This window comes from Haliotis rubra, unplaced genomic scaffold (assembly GCF_003918875.1).
Source record: "Haliotis rubra isolate DU_JTF1 unplaced genomic scaffold, ASM391887v1 Scf358, whole genome shotgun sequence".
Taxonomy (NCBI): Eukaryota; Metazoa; Mollusca; class Gastropoda; order Lepetellida; family Haliotidae; genus Haliotis; species Haliotis rubra.
In genome coordinates, this window is record NW_025767033.1 from 288,223 (window position 1) to 306,026 (window position 17,804).

At 40.6% G+C, this 17,804-nt stretch overlaps 1 protein-coding gene across 2 annotated transcripts in view; it reads right to left on the bottom strand.

Annotated features, from left to right (window-relative positions):
* Positions 1–4,574: 4,574 nt before the first annotated feature.
* Positions 4,575–17,804, bottom strand: part of LOC124285307 (universal stress protein in QAH/OAS sulfhydrylase 3'region-like) — a 62,637-nt gene continuing 49,407 nt past the window's right edge. For both annotated transcript variants that reach the window (XM_046721516.1, XM_046721517.1), the window contains exons 2-4: positions 12,484–12,567; positions 9,757–9,848; positions 4,575–5,239 (exon numbers count right to left, since the gene is read on the bottom strand). In XM_046721516.1, coding sequence (XP_046577472.1) covers positions 5,033–5,239; positions 9,757–9,848; positions 12,484–12,567 — 383 coding nt within the window. In that variant the 3' untranslated portion in view covers positions 4,575–5,032. The remainder of the gene's footprint in view (positions 5,240–9,756; positions 9,849–12,483; positions 12,568–17,804) is intronic.

A 17,804-nucleotide genomic window follows, 5' to 3' on the forward strand; every position in this document is an offset into this window, starting at 1 on the left:
ACCATTTCTGGTGTCCCCCGCAATGATGTTGCTGGAATATTGCTAAAAGCGGCGAAAACCATAATCGCTCACTCGCTTACTCTTTCACCAGGTGATCGTAGCTATGACCAGTGTAAAATCTATAATTTATTATCGGGATACAATAATCGATATGTTGAGCTGGCTTTGGGAAGCTGGGCTCGGGTCTTGGATGTATTTTGTTGCATTGCTGAATTGGAAATTGGACCTGACGAGAATGAACGTCATACAGTATTAAAGGTCAGAGTGACCTTGTGTTAGTGAATTAACAAACGACTCCTACGTGTCTTTTCGTAAATAAAATGTTATTGTATAGGTTTTTGTTGAGGAGAGAGTCTTTTTCCTTAAAATATTTTACCCATGAAGATCCGGGTTAGAATATTGATCTTCAGTAACCCATGCTTGTCGTAAGAGGCGACAAACGGGATCGGGTGGTCAGGCTCGCTGACTTGGTTGACACATTTCATCGGTTCCCAATTGCGTAGATCGATGCTCATGCTGTTGATCACTGGATTGGATCAGGTCCAGACTCGATTATATACAGACCGCCGCCATATAGCTGGAATAGTGCTGAGTGCGACGTAAAACTAAACTCACTCACTTAAAATTTGTTTCTTTTTTTTTAAAAATATTTTAAAAACTCTTTTTGCTGTTCTTATAATCTGTGTGGTTGCTAATTTGGCAGACGTCTGTCACACGGTCCAGGACAGCTATTGTCCGAATACACATTTAGTTCCAAAGGCCAAATACTGTAAAGCCAAGACATCATGCATAACGTATTTGCAGTCATTTATATAGCGCTAATCTCCATTCTTTACCACCATCGGCCAATCGTGCCACTCACTTTCATTAATTACATTTAATTATATTGTGACATTTATATCCTTAATTAATTATCCTTGGCCGTCGCTGTCATCAAATCAATAATTCAAGTGTCCAGGGGAATGTCATTGTGTCCTTTGTCAGTCCATTGTTGTCTTTTACTACAAATATTCACATATGTAGTGTTACCATCCATCTTATGTTTGATGTTCAACCATACCGCAAGGTTTTTTTCGCGTCTGTACCTTCGTTCTGTTTCCTCTCCGCCATTGTTGGGCTGCTGACCGGATATCCGTTGCATTTTGGTATCACGGAGGGGAGATAATTCGTTATGGAGGTAACAACCCTCACTGAACAGAGCTAAATAGTGATTAGCGATTCGTGTTTGACTGACTAACTGACTGAGTTTGGTTTAACGCCGCTTTCAGCAATATTCCAGCAACATCACGGCGGGGACACCAGAAATGGGCTTCACGCATTGTGCCCATGTGGGGATTCGAACCCAGGTCTTCGGCGTGAAGAGCCAACGCTTTAACCATTAGGCTACTCCACCGCCCCGATTCGTGTTTGAAGCTGTTGTAAGCATATTTAATCAGTGCCATACATCGTGGTATCTATTTGCCAGTATCTATTCGCACAAGGACCTATCACATGAAACACCAAACATCATCTGAAGAATGGTTCGTATTGACACGTTTGGATTTCATGCACCAATCAATGGCAACAAGTGTGTCTTAGGATTGGCTGTGGGACTGTTGGGTTATGTATGATACAGGATACAAAGGCATCGTATCCAGCTAACAATCGTTGAATGTCACACATCTTTCTTCTCAAGCCCACACACCAGACAAATCTGGACCTGGTTTTAATGTTTACTGATGAAATAATATTCTCAAGTACGACGTCATTACACCTCCATTTATTCATGGGGCATGAATTTCGGTTGTATCGAACTTTTAACAACCGCTTTACATTACAAGGCCAATAAATTAAAGGAGATAGGAGATGCTTATAACCTGTCCTTAAATGAAACATGCCTAGAGGTATGTGCTGATAAAATACAGGGATCCGATGAAAAAAATCCTGTTTTGCTTTGAAGCCGAAAAAACATGAAAAGCAAATCACTAAATGAATGAACTTTCGAGTCCATAAAACTTGTATGGTTATTTACATGCAACTAAATAAATGTAGAGATTACATTAAAGGAAATTAAAAGTATTTTTTCTGATAACGAATTGTTGGAAAACTACAGGGGAATATCGTAATGTAATGAAAATATATTTACACTATCAATAATGTACAACCTAACTTTAATGTCGTTGTTACAAATGGAACTTAAAAACTTTAGTGAAACATTAGGGTTCATTGTACCCATTAGTTGATGAGGCTATAGTCCAACGCCGTCCTGTTATAGATTATTCTTTGGCATCTGGTGATAAGCCAGAGTGCCTAATTTGACCATTTCTGTTGTGTTGGTTTGTTGTTTAACGCCGCACTCAGCAATATTCCATCTATATGATAATCCAGTCTGGACCAGACAATTCAGTGAGTGACATGAACATCGATCAACGCAACTGTTGAGAGCATAACCACCTGTTCAGAGAGCCTCACCACCTGTTCACATTAGTGACCTCTAGAAACAAGAGGTTGCTGTAGATCACTTCACAGGGTTGGTCTTTCATCAATAGTAATGACACAAAAAAATACATTTATTAACAACGTTTCCGGGTACATCCTTATCCTGTTATTTTGGTGATTGAGAGCCTCTTTGGAGCCTCTTTCTTAGAGAGGGAGACCCATTTCCAAACATACATTCAGACTCACACACTCACCGACGTTCTGACGAAAAGAGAAAAAGAAACAGAATGACTGTAAGTAAAAACCACTCATTATTTTTTTTCATTTCTAGGTATTCTGTTTATCACCCTAGTGACTCGTGTTAAATCATGAATATTCCCCCGAATCCCATGCGTGTATGCTGCGAGAAAAAAACACGTGCCAATGGCGCCAAAGTTGGCAAAAAGTGGACTATATTTTTTCTATCTGACACGTGCGGAACTACGTCGAAAACAGCCCCAAGTGTGCTGGAAAGACTCGGCGATCACTTGACATATATTACTAGAAGCAAGTAACGCAAGTAAGGGCTATTGCCCAATTTGATTTTCAAAACATGCTGAATATTTGATGAGGTTTGTATTTCAGCTACGTTTTCACTGCCACTTAACATTTCAATTTCACAGAAGAAAAAAATCAATAATAGTTTCACATAACAACCTGTTCATGCTCTTAACGGTGACACGTCCATACAGAAAGACAGGGTGCCGGGATTTTGCTTTCTTTAGTTGACATTAATGTCCTACTTATTCCCCGATTAGTGTATACACTGCTCAAAATTTGCTAGGCATAAAGTTTTGATGATTTTAAAACATCATCCTACAAATGCAGATGAATATATCCTGGAACACAATGATGGGATATTTTCCTCGTGAAGATCCGCGTTAGAACTGATCTTCAGTAACCCATGCTTGTCGTAAGAGGCGACTAACGGGATCGGGTGGTCAGGCTCGCTGGCTTGGTTGACACATGTCATCGTATCCCAATTGCCTAGATCGATGGTCATGTTGTTGATCACTGGATTGTCCTGTCCAGATTCGATCATTTACAGACCGCCGCCATATACCTGGTATATTCCTGTGCGGCGTTAAACAACAAACCAACCATCCAAAGACGTCGTTTGGCAACCGTGGAACTAGGCAGATGCACGGACAAGCTTGCAGCTGGGTCAACACCACCCCACCTTGCAAAGGTCTTTGGTGTAACACTTTCATTTTAAACGGTCGATGCTCATGCTGTTGATCACTGGATTGTCTGGTCCAGACTCGATTATTTACAGACCGCCACCATATAGCTGGGATATTGCTGAGTGCGGCGTAAAACTAAACTCACTCACTCACTCATTTTAAACGGTGATCTGACTGATTATTGTGAAGTATTGTTGTTTGCATTGTCTGGCACATGGTCTTTTACAGAAGCATTCCATCACAAACTTCGAGTAGTATATCATGAGAAAGGATACATCGAAAAACATCTCCGATATCTGTCGCAGACATTCAACCTTCCATTGTGCAGAGCATTGCAACAAGATGATGCTTACCACAGGCGTTAATTTTCTATCGGAACGACTCGGGCGATCAAAATGAAAAGTACACCTCGGCGATACCTGTCTTCGTGGTTATTCACAGAGGCACCATTGTCATAGAAATCACAGAGGTTCGATTATCATCATAAAAATCTATGCACAACCAGTTACGTTAACAAACCCAAAAATGTATATGGAAGCTTCCTTATAGAATGTAGGTCGGCTTCATTTGAGAAGCATTCCAGATATCATGAAGGCACCGCATTACGTCCAACAATGTGTGTGTGTGTGTGTGTGTGTGTGTGTGTGTGTGTGTACACATACATATGTATATGGAACTGTCAAATATATATATATACACACATAGGGTATGTCTTGCATTTTACGTCCAGAGGTTAATACCATCTCAGTTAAATATATATCTGCAATGGGATTAACCCCAACACGTAAAATGCAAGATACATCGTATATGAGCGAGACCGTACCATCGGTGTATTTCCAAAACAAGTCACGCTTTGATCAAGTACAATTCACAGCATGTCTCATTTAACAACCATGAGTGACTCCAGGGTGACAGGGAAGCACTTAACAAGTCTCAGTGATATCTTATTTATTTCTGCATCCAGGAGATATATGTTCGTCACGCATGTGCACAGGGTTACAATACAATATTGACCAATGTAAGCTGACAGGCCTGCTTTATCGTATATGTGGCATTGACTGTAAATATCGACGGGATTTGTCATTCAGAAAAACAAGGTTGTTATTTCAGCAGTTTGGAATGACATCTACAAATGAATCCAATTACACTTTATAAGTTGCTACCTTAATAGGGTGACCAAACTGAGCTTGACGACTGTACCCGTGAGTGGCGCTGCACACCATCTATACCTTCTCAAACACTTATATACAAATGATATACAGACCTAAACAACATGGATGTTATCCCCCAAAATCACTTTGCATGGGCCGTGTCCATCGATTGCATCTAATAGCCTTCTCGATGCTATGGTCACGTGAACTTTGGAAGTGTCCTACTCGCTGGTGCCCAAGTTAATCTTTATCTTTGTGTCTGCATACCAACACGGGCACGGGAGAGTGGTGTATTACGTAGTCGCTGACGCTGCCCATCAATGCACGTCGGAACTTGCCGAGTCCCCGAGTTCCGGTCACGATGAAGGAGACATTGCGAGCTGCTGCACATTCTACAATGGACGGGCCTGGCTTCTCGCCGTCAAGGCGAGCAAAGTCGCCCTTGATCTGAAAACAAATATTAAATGAGCCAATGTAGACCAACACCAAAAAACAAACGCCTTGACTTGCAAATTCATTCTAGGATTAATTTGGATTCATTTTTTAACTCATTTTCTGGGACACTGACATGAGCCAAGAAAAGAAGTGGTTGAAAGGTTAAGGTGTTTGCCATTCCCGGTTAGAGATTTGAGTTTAATTTGTGTAGATTACTACGGTGATGCTAGCCAATGACATTTTAAACTAATCAGTCTTAATGACTTTTTGTTCCTTCTAACATATATTTACAGCAATTCTACATACACAATGTATATTTTATTATATCAGGGGCGTAGCTACCATGGTAGAAAAAAACCCAGGCTTACACATTACTTTTGCTAAAAACGCTGGGCAAGCCCTCAATACTATCTAATATAAAGCTTTGCAACCTATCGGGCTTACACGAAAAAAATTGCTTGCTATGCGCCTGTTTATTAATAGGAAAATCGATATGGCTAGTGGTCATCGCAAGCTTGTGAGTTTGCGTCGCCTTATTTTACTGCGAACAAAGGCCTTCACACTGATACACCTCATCGCTACTAACATGATTGTTTTCAGTTGTATTTGTAGAAAAATGTTTCATTTTCCAAACTTGAGCAACAATCCCTTTATCAGTTGTCTCTGTGGGATAATATTGCATTTAGTTACTGCATAACATCAAAGAACTAGATGAAAGTTTTATGTGAGTTAATAATTGTAATTTGTTGCAGCGAATCTACGACTAAAAGCGACGAGACTCTCATTGTGTTGAGGGACCCATGTGTTAAAAGCTTTTACAGTTTACATTAGGAGCATCAGTATTTGTACATGGACTCGATTAATACCGGTATGTTAGAACATTCACAGGTTTATACCCCTGCGTGTCCGCGTTTGCGATGGACCATTGTGTCAAGCAGTAATTATCAGGACATTCTAGCAACGAAGCTGCAGTATGTTTAATGGAACCACAGTCATGTGTCTGTGTTTAATCTACCCAATTACACACAAGGCATGTTCGAAGCACTTGATGGGATGAAAATCCATCAATTCATCCCGGATTTGATGTGTTGTTCTGATTAACACTGGTGCTTGCAGATTGATTCCAATGGTACAGTCTATGTAATTACGCCAACTTCAACCCATCTACATTGCCCTCCGTTGAACCCAAAGAGTACACTCATATTGACTCTACAGATTTGTAGGATCACACCAATCCCTCTGTTCTTGCCCTGTAGCGACAGTTAATTTCACGCGTCAATGGTGACATATATCTCTTGTGGATGACTGTGTCTTCCTGTCGATATTAACAGTCAGATCGTACACCATGTAACGTTTTGTTGCTCCAAATCACAGTTCACTGGAATGTCAATACTGTTATACAGTGTAATGGTTGCGCATGCGTAAGATTAGATCGGGTGCACTGGTCTTGAAGACGTAGTATGTTCGATTTGGTGAGGATGGTAAGAGTGAGTTAGGTTTTACGCCGCTTTTATCAATATTCAAGCAATATCACGGTGGGGACACCAGAAATGGGCTTTATACTTTGTACTCATATGGGTAATGGAACCGGGTCATCGGCGTGACGAGCGTACACTTTAACCCAGGCTACCCCACCGCCCTAGGATGGTAAGACAGGGCTTTTATACCCTTTCCGCAGCTAACTAGAGTCTTCAGTTATTTTCAGTGATCCATGATTATAATTTTCGCAGCTATTTTGGCAACTGTAATCTGCTCGAAGACTGGTTTATCTCTTGTATTGACGTTTTATGTGTACTGTCGCGATAACAAATGAAGGTGGCCACTTTTGCGACAATTCTGACAATCCTGAACATGTGCTGATGAATCACGATAGAAATAGTGATTATACCCTCCCCATCGATGGCACCCATCACTACTGGTGGTCCAATTAATTGAAATAATCGAAGATTGGTCGCAATGACTAAATGACCAAGCAATCTATCAGGTTTTCTCATAATCGAACACAAACAATTTTGGAACACTTGTTTGCAATAACAATATTTTTCACAAGGCTGGTTAAATCTGTTACATTTCATTAGCACTACAAGCTCGTTCCAAGTCAGGACTGAATTTATCTTAAAGACTTCAGGAAAATATATGTTCCTAACATACTAGTCATCCTGTAAAGATGTGCCATTTGCAGAAAAAACTTGAAAGATCTAAATGTTATTTTCTATATTTTTTGTGCATTAACAAACATAACCAGGAAAATATGATACATGACGCTAACCAATTATTTTCGATGATTGATCATTTGTAATGAACCAATCATTAATTATAAGATTTTAACCAATTCCCAACATTACCCATCACAAGCACCTGGACAGCTTCGGGAACATATAATACAAGTCAAAATAGGGTATTGCATCGGACATAAGTTTTCCCACTGATGCATCAAATGTTGAAATGTTCTCCTCATGTCCACCATAAACCTGTTTCAAGTATCACTGAGGGCTTGGATGATGTAACCTTGAACAACTGAGCAAGAGTCGAATTACGCATATTGAAATCTTGGTAAAAAGTGCATGCCCGGTTTTACCTCACAAGGCTAGAGTTGCTGGAATATTGCTGACAAAAGGGGAAGTTGACTATTGGAAAGTTGAAATAATCCCTTTTGTGATTCAGTCTTGTAGAGAGTATTTTGGTCACGCTTAAACTTTCTGCCGAGATCAAAACATGAAACACATGTGCCTGCCTCACTTGTCTTCTTTATTAATGTTTCGTTTATACATCTAATTATACAGCCGGGTCCAGATGGTCAAGTATTCTGACGCCTATACGTCATATAGACCTATTACAGAGGAAAATGCCTCTTCGTGGTATGGGATAAATATGCAGAATTGTCCTTCGTGTTTTCTGGTATATATTTGTTTATCTTCGGCCAAAAAAATGTATAATACTTGCAAATAATACCGTCCCATTGGTTTTGGTTTAATGTTGGGAATTGTTTTGTAGAAATGTGAATTGCAGATTTCATATTTTCGCACCATATTTCATTGACACAATGCCAATGAAATAATGTAACTAGAATATAAAGACTCATTATATGGCCAAACTCATAACAATTTATTCCCCACGTCAACAGATCTGCGTTCATTACAGCTGCATTTTCCTCTCCCTGGGGAGTATACACCTCATTAAGGAGGCGTTAAAATGCATATGTGTACGGTGCAGAATATTCTATAGCCTCAGAAATTCAGGAGTTGAATTTGGTCTTGTCTGTCGCATAATTTCAAGATAACGTCATCCCTTGGGACGTAAAAAAACGCAAAGCTGGCTTCTATGAACATTCAACTGTATTGTGAATACAAGCACAGTCATTGTATCATGTATTGGAGGTAAAGGCCATGTGATAATCATCCATAATAGTTTGAATCTTGATGTCATAGAAGTCCACCCATTAGCTGCAGATCCTGGTTGTATAAATTGTATATTACACTATCGTTTAGTAATGTGAGCCGCGGTCGCTAAATTCAGGAAGCGCTGTACAATAAAACAAACAGTCCCTGGTCATTAGATGTCTGGACTCCCACAGTCAAAGACATCGTTGAACCAGCATGTCTGGTTCTGAGCTTGGTTTGTGGGGATGGTTGTCGTAATCAGCCTCTTAAATGCATCCATTTCGCAGTAATTACCCCCGTAAATGGGGAAATACCTTACTGAACTATTCCCCAAACTCTGCAATCACTGTTCTGTATTGTCATATGAATCGTTTCAGATACACCAAATCCAAGCCACGGCTGTGTGGGGATGACACACTATCATTACACGAGGCGACTAAAATAATGGCAGTCAGGACAAAAAAATGACAAAAATCTAAGTTTTCCAGGACTATGGTCGAGTCTTAATTGCCAAGTGGACAATGGATACGGATGGATGTGTGACTTGAAGGGTAGGATTAATTCCGCTTTCAGCAATATTAGAGCCAGATCACACCAGCCACTTGTAGGACATTGAACCTGGATCTTAGGCCTCACGAGCCAACGCTCTAACCACACGGCTACCCTACGGCCCCCTTAAAGAGGTATAGGTAGAACATGATTACAGTGCTAGTGAAGTGAGTGAGTATGGTTTTACGCGGCTTGTAGTAATATTTCAGCAATACAGCGGCCTAGGGGAGACCCCAGAATAGTCATCACATGTGGGGAATGGAATCCGGATCTTCGGCGTGATGAGCGAACGCTCTAACCACTAGGATACCCCACCTGGTAGAGAATATATGAGAATGTATCTGGTGGGGTTGGTGATAAAGTCGGTGTAGATGAAATAAATAATACCCTCGAGACATGAGAAGGGGGGGGGGGGGGCAAGAGTTGGGTTGTTCTGGAAAGAAATGTCTTGTGTACTTTTTGGCGCCGCCAAGAATACCACACGGTCGTCCCCTAACATTATACTGAGTATGGGATGTTCAATTAAGGTACTCGGGTAAGTGCCTGTACGCATTCCGGACAGGTACAGGAGTTAAGTCCACTGTGGACAGTGTCACTCACGCCATGTTCGTTCATCTTGTCCGTGTACTTCTTCTCTAGTGTCTGCATCTTCTCCTCGCATTGGGTGATGAGCTCCTGTACCTTGCTGGGACCTGTGAGACAGGATATAGAAAACTGATACAGTGTATCTTATAATAAATATGTTCCATTTCATGTTGGACATATGTGAAGGGTATGGATATGTGTGAAAGTTAAGACCTCTTTATGACCTTTTGCAACTCAACGGCTCTTCAGGTGCAATTAAAGCCATGTGACTAGTCATGTTCTCATTACACCTTGAGAGTTGTTGAGTGGTGAAAGATGTGTACATAAAGGAATTTTGACTAGCACAAATATCTGGACTCTCTTTTTTCGTACTTTTAATGGTTATGCACCTGAATAACTCAATTCATTAGTATATATATAGACATATACAAACCCGCGCGCGCACACACGCGCCACCGAACCTCACTTAACCGGATGCGTTGTCCGGATATTTGAATCCTTGTCAGTCTCCGCCCCTGCCAAAATGTTACGGAGGCAAAGACAAAATCCATTACATTACACAACAGATTATTGTGGTAATATGCACAGAGAGTAAGCGAATCCAGACAACGGGTGATTACAAACTCGGTCAATAGCAACGTGTCGTAATTTTAGATAAAACATTACCGGAACAGTACTAGAAATTGTATTTATGTCCTGCCGCGATAATCATTACCGGGTGTATTTTCTCGCGAACTGAGCTGGAACAGCAATCAGTTGTAATTACATTTTCCTCCCAATCTACCGGCGATTAAAGATATAACGCATGAAAGTTTGATGCAGTTGTTGCAATAAATTGTATCTGAAATCATTATAACAACAGGATATAAAGTAACATATTCAGTAATAACTATAAGCGTACCACTTGGTTCCTTGTGCCGGAATAATTTTTGCCTTCGGAACAATTTGATCTGTCACAGTATTTTTTCCGGGATTTCTATAGCGGAAACGTTATGTTTGCATGTTATAGTCAAAGTACAGCTAATATATGGAACACCGCTTTATTTATATATAATACCCGAGGAGATCCGGGTTAGAATTGATCTCCAGTAGCCCATACTTATCGAAAGAGGCGACTAACGGGACAGATGTCATCGCTGACTTGGTACCCCAATTTCATCGTATCCCAATTTCGTAGATGGATGCTCATGCTGTTGATTACTGGATTGTCCGGTTCAGACTCGATTATTTACAGACCGCCGCCATATAGCTGGAATATTGCTGACTGTGGCGTAAAACTAAACTCACTCACTCACTATTTATATATATGCGCCAGAATTTCGAGTGTGAAATGTAATAACAAACGTGGGACTGTTCCCCTGCTCCGAGTGGTGACCTCCCTTTGCCGGGAACTCCGGTGAAGGAAACATGCAGGGATGTACAGGCGCCAGAATTTCTCGTGACTAAAATGTCATGGCCAATGCTAGCGTGGAGCTCTCTTTAATTAAGTCCCATTGGATCGTCTCGTATGGCCTCCATAATTAATTACATGCATGAGGCAGTATTCTCCCAGTAAATAACGTAACTCACACTATTTGTCAATCAACTGCTTAGAGGAGAATAGTTGCAGCCGATTGACGCATGCATCTCGTTCATAGGAAGCAACATGTCCAGTGATTTGTTCAAACTGGCTTTCTTACCTCCTGCCCCGATGTACGTTCCCGGAGCCACTTTTGTGAAATTGTAAAAGCAATTTACTGAAGAATTATGATGAAATTCTCCTGAACCCGGCATAGCAATAAAATTACTGCGATCTCATGAATATAAACGTTGTAAACATTTCTTTGTGAGAAGTCCTTTCGTTGATGCATCATTTGACTTCCAAAGCTAAACATTATTGATGACAATAGAATACGAAATTACATGAGACAGTTGTAAAACATTATTTGATTTAGTTTTGTGGAAATAAGTCATGAGTCTAATGTTACGTAATATCGCAATCAACACTCAAAACATTTAATGATATATTTTTAGAAGTTGCCGCCATATTCTAAAATGCCTCACACCTTGCCTAAGTTATCTTTAATGACAAGAAAAAAAATAAATTACACATTCTGACTTACCTCAAGGGCACATTACTGGGTTAACATGAACATATTGGGTTATCACGATCATACTGGGTTATCATAAACATATTGGTTATCATGAACATATTGGGTTATCATGATCATACTGGGTTATCATGACCATACTAGGTTATCATAAACATATTGGGTTATCATGATCATACTGGGTTATCATGAACATAGGGTTATCATAAACATATTGGGTTATCATGAACATATTGGGTTATCATGACAATACTAGGTTATCATAAACATATTGGGTTATCATGATCATACTGGGTTATCATGACCATTGGGTTATCATGATCATATTGGGTTATCATGATCATACTGGGTCATCATGATCATATTGGGTTATCATTATCATATTGGGTTATCATGATCATACTGGGTTATCATGAACATACTGAGTTATCTTGATCATACTGGGTTATCATGAACATACTGAGTTATCATGATCATACTGGGTTATCATGATCATATTGGGTCATCATGATCATATTGGGTTTATCATGATCATACTGGGCTATCACGTGAATATTGGGCTCTTACGTGCACATTGGGTTATTACGTGCATATTGAACTCTCACGTGCATATTGGGTTATCATGTGCACATTCCTATACGTAAGGACTTACTCATCATGGTGACATTAGCGAAGGTCTCAGGGCAGTGCACCAGCAGTAATCTGTTCCCTGGCTTGTGGAAGTGTTGAACATACCCTGAAACACAAACAAACTCAATGAATATGCTTCCATACATACAAATGTCCGAAGGGGTCTCACGAACTCCACCGTCCACCATCTTCATATCAGACAGATTCCCCATGGACCCCGTACCTAATGAACGACCTAATATCCTCCCCAAATTTCCAATCTCCTAAGATCGGTTGTTTTCATTTCTCGAGTAATGAGTGAGAATAAATGTCCCATCGCTAACACTTGTTCCACAGTAGACGAGCTTCTTGACACGATTCAAAGACCCATGTGCCAAATGTTCACACAACCTTGTAATGGACAGGACATGGCGATAAACCAGTGGAGATTCAATTAGCTGCCGAGGGGCTTATCGATGGAGGAAGACGGCCAGTACATTGATTTGTTAATGTAAAAGGCAAGGTAAGCCTAAGTCGAGACACCTAATCCAGAGCTTCTTGCAACACACTGCATCTGTTAATGCATCTTTTAATGCTTCTTGAACCACACACGTTCATGTGTAGGACATCTCAAGTTACCTAGTGACGACTGATAGTCGGTTTTGTCAATTTATTCCGAACGTTTGATTTCAATTTTGAAATCTTTTGATAAAAAATGAATCTGTCTAAAAACAGAAAGGTTTGCTTGATGGTAACCCTCGATAATCTCCAGGGCATACGTTCCGATAAATCTCCAGCACTAGTGGCGATTTATCGGAAGGTATACCTTGGAGATTATCGAGGATGCTTAATGGTTTACGATTTCAACAGATTAATCAAAGCTTTGGATACCGTGGATTCTCTTTATGTGCGTATATGCCCGTTTTAGTTGTTTGAGAGCTTGTGTGGGTGGTTTGGTCAGTGTATGGCTGAATGAATAAGCAAATATTGTTTTACGCCGAGGTCAGAAATATGAAGTTATATCATAATGAACAGAATCGATTCAATGAGTTATCATGCCATGGCATATTGACTACGATGATATGAAAGAATAGTTTGGTTGTTATTACTTTGTATTGAGTAGTATACGTTCAAATCCCAAGTCGCCGATTTCACAGTATCACTCTAAACCGTACAGACCGCCCCCGTGGTGTAGTGGTTAGAGCGTCCGCCCGGAGAGCGGAAGGTCGCGGGTTCGATCCCCGGCCGCGTCATACCAAAAGACGTTAAGATATGGCACTTGTTGGTCCCTGCCTGGCGCTCGGCATTAATGGGTACAACAAGGACTGGTCGGCTCGGAGTCAGTATAATGTGTTTGAGTGGGATATTCATGCTTAACTGCAGTATGGTATCTCAGTGAGCTAGCACTATAAAACCAGCTTCAGTCTGGGCTAGTACAAGCAGCCACACATACTCACGCATGCGCGTCATCATATGAATGAAATATTCTCAAGTACGACGTTAAACCCTATTTCACCTCACCTCACTAAACTGTACATTGTAACATATCCTCGAAGTCAACACGGTGGTCAATAATATGAACATCGATTCACACCTTCAGGTGATGTTATCGCTTCGTAACTAAACCACTGTGTTAGAAAGCGGAGTCAACAGGAAGAGGGTGAGCGAGTGACAATGTCACGTCAATATTGTAGCTCCACGTTAACGAGTGAGTTTAGTTACGCCGCATATGTCCTTCACCAGAGTTCCCGGCAAAGGGAGGTCACCACTCAAAAGCAGGGGAACAGTCCCACGTTTGTTATTACATTTCACACTCGAAATTCTGGCGCATATATATATATATAGTGAGTGAGTGAGTTTAGTTTTACGCCACAGTTAGCAATATTCCAGCTATATGGCGGCGGTCTGCAAATAATCGACAGCATGAGTATCTATCTACACAGTTGGGAACCGATGACATGTGTCAACCAAGTCAGCGAGCCAGACTACCCGATCCCGTTAGTCGCCTCTTACGACAAGCATGAGTTAGTGAAGATCAATTTTAACCCGGACCGTCACGGGTCCACGTTTACGAGACAGTCAGTGGAGATCCCGATGAATATAAATGAGACACACTTGAAATTGTTCAATTAGCCGAGAAGTTAATCTATGTAATGATGATTATGTCAAACTCCTAATGACTGATACTTAATTTCTGGATGCCTATTGGAACCCTTTAGCGCACATCCCGTTAATCTGGAGTGTTCAAAGCTGAATGGACCCAAACAAAAGCCATACGCACTACCAAATAAACCCTTAAGTAATATTCTCCCATACAAATCTTTACTAAGACGCAACGGTCTATTCAGTCTCCAGCTCGGCCAATAATCAACTATCTGCAATCGAGCCACCTATCATTTCAACTGCAAGGGGCCTGAAACCTACCATTTCCTGCCAAGTTACATTTAATAGTCCCTGCCTGCTCGTTCAGCGGATCACGCACGTCTTCTATGAAGTGGAGGTCTTCAGAGTGGAGAAACGTCTTACGTCAATAGACCACCTGACATCTGATACCAGTCATCACTGGACAGCCAGACACTGATGAGCTGAGGTTGTGCGGACGCATACTGGTGCTGGGTAGCATTGGCATCTTGAGGGAATACATCATAGCTTACTGTGTCTTGAAGGGGGTCAAAACTCTATCAAACTAGCAGCCCTTTGAAGTTTAAGACAAATCTTTTATCACTTCTTGTTATCCAAATTACCGAGACAATGTCTCCCCCGGAACCAGTCAGAAAGGACTTCCATGTTTATAGATGGTTTCTGGACGTTCTTCTCAGTGCCTTTCACATCGATATTTTTCCGTATGGTGGCGGTAGAATGCGGGGAAACTCTTTCTGTACTTTGTTTCTTGTGGAATGTTATATGGTTGCTAAAGCTGTTACATGGAACTGATATCAACGCCCTCCACCTTTATCACGAACGACACCCACCCCCATCCCACATCGCCTTCATCACACTACTTTCGTCACACCTCCCCCCACCTTCACGCCCCCATGCCTCCCCCCTATCTTCATCACACAAGCCCAACTTCATCACCCACCCACCTTCATCATGATACCCCTACCTTCATACTAGGCCCCCACTGCCTCTATACGTTTGATATTTCATCCAGGAACAATTCCCATGATGGCCAGCCATCCTCAAACTACATCTCCTGAAAGGTCTACGGACAATGGCTCCATGAGTCAACTGACGGTTGAATATGAAACACACTTCCCAGACCCGATCTTTCTTCTGCCATGACAAGGGAATGAATAACAAATTCAGGTTTGCAATATACTCAAGCCGACAAATGTCACGTCCATATGTTCCACCATCTTAGACCAAACCATGCTTAAACCAACACAATCAACTAATCTTTCCATATGCACGTACAATGACGAGATCTCTGGTGATGTAGCCCACGTCAGTTGCACACAAACATGTCTCTCTAGGGCAGCATCTTCAGGGATACATGACAACGACAGCAGCGGTCAAACATCTGAGTCCGGGACCATCTGAGTTTTCCCCATGCAAATATACGACCCAGTGATCCCACTACAATTAAATTAAATTAAATAGAATTAATCTAATTGAGATTTCTCCTATAGGAAATACACAAACGTTTTGTCCATGCACAACGTTGAAGCCGCCATAAAGCTGGAATATTGCTGACTGTGGCGTTAAACAAACATGTTGAAACCATATAAACAGTGCCGTGAGTGATATTTGAGCTAATAATTATGAGTTATTAAAATTTTACCACTTATCTCATTTGACAAAAACGAAATTTTGATTTTTATATTGATAAACGTGCTTATCAAGCTCAAAGCTCACAAAAACTCTGGGCATAACTTTCTCACGTTCCAGGAGTCTAATTACATCGTCCATGCCGAGAACATACACATACCAGCACCAGTATTTCTTTACTTCAGACTACTGTAATCTTGAATTATGTTTTATGAAAATGGAAAGCACAGAAAATGATTCACATTCAAAGAGATAGGTGATTAAGTATTGGAATTGATATTGTGTCACTTTTCAAGACATGAACATTAAGACGTGGCGGTTCATTGTTCTGGCATAAATGATTCTAAAGTGAAAAAATGGTGTTTTAAAAACCCTACATGTCAAAACCACGTATTAATAAATCAATGTCAATCAATTTCAGCACGAGCGCCCAACTTTTCATTGAAATAAAAGGCACTTCGGTTTACGAAAGTCTTATGATTACGAACGTAACTGAATTTTGGTGAGGAAAAATATCGCTTGAAACTGTTCGTACTATTTTTAATCTATATATTTCCTGTTATCTTTAAGAAACATCTAATAACATTAGCTATCATATTGATTATATTTTTAATATCTCAAGAGAACGAAGCGGTAGAAATGGCGTTCTGTATTCAGCATAGAAAAGATAATGATTCACACATATTTGTAATGGCTTTTCAATTTAAACACACTGTCAAATACAAGTATTGTGCGGCCGTTGCATTTAGATAGTAAAGCGATTGTGTCGAGGTCTCTGAAATATAGACGCTTTCAGAGCTTAATTAACTGATATATAGTCGCTTTTCAGAGCATTACGACCCCCTGGTCCCGCTCACAACCCCCACGAGGCTGAAGGCGACGTAATGCGCCCACCGATGTAACTCAATTCACCAATAAATATCGAATCGTAGTCGAGATCAATACTGTGGTGGGCACAGACCTATCGGTCTTCACATCTTTGTTGAGGATCAGGCCTCATTGATCTCTCACCAACTTGTGTGCTGTAGCCCTAATACCACAAAGATAAACACGTATGTCAAATAGATTGCACGACCGAGAGGAAATGAAGTCCTTAATTTGTAAGCGGACAGGGACCGTGATGAAGCGCGTTCATTTTCTGGAACTGCAAAGGGTTTATTTCGGATTGCAAGGAGTAATATCACTCAAGATACTAGTTCTACAAAGAAAAAACACAAAATTGCAATTTATTGTAAATTGGGTCTAGACCTATCGTATACGTTTAGTTCTAATATCAGCTTGGATCATCATTAATATTACTGTTAACTCAATCAACACATTTATTCTTCAGCTAAACCCAAGTAAGCAAGAACCGGGACTGTTGGAATATGTTGTTTCAGATGTGAGATTTAGGCAGCTTGCCAGCCCCGAGGAACAGAGTGGTAATTGTCATTTTGGCGTCCTGGTGTTTATCAAAATGAAATTATACTCATGGAAACGAATACGGGAACACATGAAAGTACAACTGTTCCTTAATTCTTTTCCATGTATTTTCACGAGATATGTATTGCACTGTGAGTTAAATTCTGGAATAAATGAAGGAACACTTGTACT